Below are 5000 nucleotides of genomic sequence, written 5' to 3'. Positions count from 1 at the left end.
GGGTAGTGAGCTGGGGGCTGCAGAGGGCTGATTTACCCCCCAGCTCTGCCCCTTTCCATCTGGAGCTGAGACAGACAGAGCGACCCGCTTGATGATGGAAACAAAGCCCTGTGCAGATGCACTCGGTGCGTGATCTCTCTCCACTGGGTTAGCACGCAAACTAGCACACATGACCAGTGCATGCATGCCCACACACACACACACACAAACACACACACACACACACACACACAAACAAACACAAGTTGTACTTGACATTTCTGAAACAAATCATCTTTGTTTTTTTTGGGATGTCCAAGGGTGGTGTGTAGAGATTCGGGCAAAACTGCCTTTTAAAACAATCCATCTCTCACAAGAAAACAAAATGGAGAGGAGAGACGGAGAAAGAGAAGGAGGGATGACGGGAGGAGAGGAAACAGGCCCACAAAATGCATACAGTATGTCTGCATTACAACAGCACGGCCAGGAATAATGACCTTAGCTTGTGCCACTGTAAAACCATTTGGGTCCAACCACGTCAGACAGCCAGGGACTCCTGAGCACTACCAGGAGAGCTCCCACCACACACACTTATAAACACACACACACACACACACAGGCAAATGTGGGTTTCAGGGGTGGCAATGGCCGAAAAGGCTCGAAAAAGCCCACATGGACGACTGAAAAAGGAGGCTATTTTTGAAAGCCCACAATTATTTTTAATTGTAGAAAAACACGGCTGGCCCGGGGTGGCTGTGAGGCGACGGCACATTGTGAGCAGGGCCTGTTTTCTTAGGGGCCCTTAGCCCCAGCGCATATGGCCTGCCAAGACTGCTCTTTTTTTACTCTCTCTCTCTCTCTCTCTCTCTCTCTCTCTCTCTCTGTGTGTGTGTGTCTGTGTGTGTGTGTTGGGGTGGGGTGCGAGGGAGGTAGAGATGTGGAGGAGGTAGAGGGTAGAGCTCAGAAAAATCCACTCCTCCTTCTCCTCCTCAGAGACAAAGAAAGAAAGAAAAAAGAGAGAGAGAGAAAGAGGAAGAGAGAGAGAGAGAGAGGGAGACAGAGGGAAGGAGTGAGGGATATTCTTAGCCCTGACTGAAAGCGACAAGGTCCTGTAAAGGCAATCGTGTCTGCTGTGGCACAGCTGTCCCTCAGTCGTGACATGTCTGCTCACAGTAGTCGCTCCAGTGCAAGTGCGTGTATGACTCATCCTTGTATACAAACAAACAAGCCTCAGTGAGGACAACATGACAAAGCCCACCATTATTGTCCAGAACAACATCTTGGCTCTGAACCCTCAGTGAGCTGTTCAACAAAACAGACTACTTCTCTGTACATGTTCCCTGTTGGACAGCTTGGCCATTTATCAAAAAAGTGCTACTCTGAGAGATGGGTCAGTCCAGATTTCAGCGCTGTTGCTATATTGCTCTCTCCAACCTCCTTTTTGGGAACTAACTGTGTAAAACAACAACCAAAAAAAGTCTTGGCTGACATTCCAGACATTCCTGCGGATGTGTGTCAGGTCAGGCGGACGGAGCTAGGATTGATGTTCTGGCCAGACATACACTCACACTCAGAGACAGAGACACACACACACACACACACACACACACTGAATTGTGCTCACTCAGTGACATTTCATAGGTCACATCCAAGGTTTAACAGAGCATACTGTAACACTGACCTGCTTTTTTGAGCCTAAAAATCTCTACCCCCTCTCTCTCACACAGAGTGACCCCCCCCCCCCCCCCCCCCACACACACAGCACTGTACTTGAGCGCACACCACGTCTTGCTCGGCGCCTCAGGCTTTCATTAGCTAACCGGACAGAGGGAGTGAGAAGTGTGTGAAGCAATATGTGTGCTCACAGCGCACACAGTTCTCTAAAGGAGTCTGTGCTCGCAGACGCTGAGAGACCGCTGCTAAGAACATTTGAGAGCCAGGTTGGGGGCTATGATGTTAAATTAGCTACTATTGTCACAGCGGTGGTGTGGTGCGGAAAGTTGTTGAATGTCCATTAGTGGTAGTGGACTGGCACGGCGGTGATTTTGGGGAAAGAGCTTTAGACTGTAAGTAGATGAAAGTTTGTATAACATATTGTATTCAGAAGAAGAGCACAGCACGACGTCTCAGAGAACAACTAGTGGGGTGGGAGAGTGCAACTAACCCCCCCCCCCCACCTTTCCCCACACACATACCCCCCACTGTGTGTACCGAAGTACGCACACACAAAACAAAAATAGGCCAGTTTCCAAGGCTCTGAGACATATCTATGTAGTGTAGGCTTCGACAACAGGTTTGGAAGCCGTTGGCCATTCCGTATTCCGTGTTTGTTCTACTGGTAGTAGTCTCAGAGATAGCACAAACACACAAGTTGACATACACAATGTGTTTTTGTCTTTAGGCACAGCATGAGAGTCGACGTTGCTCGCTAAATTGCTTTGACCGTTTATTCAGACGAGTTGTGGTTAAAAGGCTCCCTCCGGGTGAAACAGGGAGTTGGGGACAGATGGGACCTGAGGCGTCCACTTACCCGTGATGAGCTCGCGGACCTCCATGTCGTTGGTCTTGCGCAGCAGACGGATGAGTGCGGGGATGCCGTCGCAGTTCTTGATGGCCACCTTGTTGTCGTTGTCCTTGCCGTAGGAGATGTTGCGCAGCGCGCCGCAGGCCTTGCGGTGCACCTCGGGCTTGGGGTGGTCGAGCAGGCCCGCCAGCACGGGGATGCCCTTCAGCTGCCGCACGTCCTTCTTGATCTTGTCGTTCTCGTAGCACAGGTGCTGCAGGTAGGCGGCCGCGTTGGACTTGACCGGGTCGATGGGGTGCTCCAGCATGGCGATGACCTCGGGCAGGTCCGGGTCGCGCCAGCGCGGGTCCTTGCGGATGCTGTCCACCGAGGGCGAGCGCCGGCCGCCCATGGTGCCCATGCGGTCCAAGGTGGCCATGCGGTCCAAGGTGGCCATGCGGTCCACGGTGGCCATGCGGTCCAGGCTGGCCATGCTGCCACGCTCGGGCTGTGCCAGCGGCGCCGGGTACATGCCTTGGATGTAGGGGTGGCGCTCGTCAATCAGCTCCGCCTCGATCGGGTCATCATATGCCCCTCTGAAGGACGGAACCACAGGAGAGAGAGAAAACAGAAACAAATACAATTTAGAATGGAAATGGACTGATTCTGATTAAGCGACTTGTCTGTAGTTTGTATGTGTGCCCCATATCTATTCAAATACATGCAGATGGGTATAAGCCAATCCATACTATATACTGCAAACAGACATCAACCTATCCATTCATGCATACATCCAATATATCCATAGTGACACCTGTTAAAGCACCTTAACAAAAATGGATCATTGAGAAAGAGAAGCAGAGGAGGAGACAGAGAGAGAGAGAGAGAGAGAGAGAGAGAGAGAAAGAGGAGGGAGAGAGGGAGAAGGAGAGGGAGAAGGAGAGGGAGAGTGAGAGGGGAAGTGAGAGGGAGAAAGAGAGAGAGAGAGAGAGAGAAAATAAAACAGACCAGCAGACAGGGGGAATGGGCGAGAATCCTAAAACACATTTGTGGACAGTGTGGCTATTGCTGAGGCCGTGAGAAGGTTGTGGGAAACGGCGTTGCAGCGGCGACGGACTGCCGGAGGGGACTGGCTCTTGGAACAGGGAAAATAAGTTAGAGGGAGTCAGACAAAGGTGAGATGGGCCTTGACGAGAGGGAGGAGGAGAAAATGGAGGGAAGAGGTGAAAGAAAGGTTAAAGGAGAGAGAGAGAGCAGGGACAGGGAGAGAGAGAGAGAGAGAGAAAGATAGAGAGAGAAAGAGAGACAGGGAGAGGGAGGGAGGGGGGGTAGACTGCTGAAAAAAGGCCCTGTGTTCTTAATATGCTCTCCATCAGCAAGCTGGGTAGAAAAACAGCTCCTGTCGGCGAGCACCACAGCCTCCTTATTTATTGTCTCTGTCAGGGAAGAGTGATGCTCTGACACTCTCACACTCTCTCACACTCTCTCTCTCTCTCTCTCTCTCTCTCTCTCTCTCTCTCTCTCTCTCTCTCTCTCTCTCTCTCTCTCTCTCTCTCTCTCTCTCTCTCTCTCTCTCTCTCTCTCTCTCTCTCTCTCTCTCTCTCTCTCTCCTCTCTCTCTCTCTCTCTCCCTCTCCCTCTCCCCCTCTCCCCCTCTCCTCTCCTCTCTCTCTCTCTCTCTCTCTCTCTCTCTCTCTCACGCACACACACGCACACACACGCACGCACACGCACACTTTCTCTCTGTCTTTTATTAATGATGGAGAAAAGCAAGGTTACAGCAGTACCCTGTCCTCATGCGGAGCAAAAGAGAGAAAAAGAGAGAGTCTGCACAGCCTTCAGAGAAAAAAAGACAGAGAGAGAGAGAGGGGGAGCAAAGCCAAGAGCAACAGTGACTGTACTCCAAAGCACCGAGAGAGAGGGGGAGGGGGGTAAGCAAAAGAGAATATTTTTCTTCATAAAAGAACGGGGAGAAAAAAAGACAAAACTCTAGAACCTTTGAGAGGCTCGGGTTTCGTGTCGAAAGTAAACAGAGAGCTCATCCCCATATTCAGAGCCAAGGGCCTGATATCAACATGACTGAGGTCTCTGGACGGTAAGCAGCAACTGGACGGTAGTTAAAGTGGCGTGCATGTAGTTTAGAAGATGTCTTGTTTAATACCTTGAGAGGAGAACGAGGTATAAAATATACAGTATTGAGTGAGTTCGGACATGACTATACACAAGACCCTTAATGCCTGACCCCTGACCTCTAACCCTCAGGTCTGAAGGATTCTGCAAAGGTTTGTGCCGCACGGACCTTCAGCTTCCTCTCAGACATCAACATCCTACACAAACTGACCACTGCCCTGAACTCCAACATGATTATACTTACATCACCACTATCAGCAGTGAAATGTATGCTGAACATTACCCAAACATATACATATAAAAAAAGACATAAGAAATACAGGATGAGCAGCATACAGCACGCATATGAGCACACACACACACACACACACAGGGATATTAATCTCTCT

The 5000-nt window shown here is 50.4% G+C and overlaps 1 protein-coding gene across 1 annotated transcript in view; it reads right to left on the bottom strand.

The window, feature by feature from the left end:
* Window positions 1-5000, bottom strand: part of arvcfb (ARVCF delta catenin family member b) — an 82081-nt gene that overhangs the window by 48683 nt on the left and 28398 nt on the right. Inside the window, exons 6-7 of the mRNA XM_076271343.1 lie at window positions 3538-3617; window positions 2510-3078 (exon numbers count right to left, since the gene is read on the bottom strand). Of these exons, the coding sequence (XP_076127458.1) occupies window positions 2510-3078; window positions 3538-3617 (649 nt within the window). The remainder of the gene's footprint in view (window positions 1-2509; window positions 3079-3537; window positions 3618-5000) is intronic.

The sequence above is a fragment of the Alosa pseudoharengus genome, unplaced genomic scaffold, assembly GCF_046254945.1.
Source record: "Alosa pseudoharengus isolate Yale_2024_CS ecotype anadromous, Long Island Sound unplaced genomic scaffold, YU_APseudo_1.1 YU_APseudo_1.1_scf_6, whole genome shotgun sequence".
In the NCBI taxonomy this organism is placed as follows: Eukaryota; Metazoa; Chordata; class Actinopteri; order Clupeiformes; family Clupeidae; genus Alosa; species Alosa pseudoharengus.
This window is presented reverse-complemented; position numbering and strand designations above follow the sequence as displayed.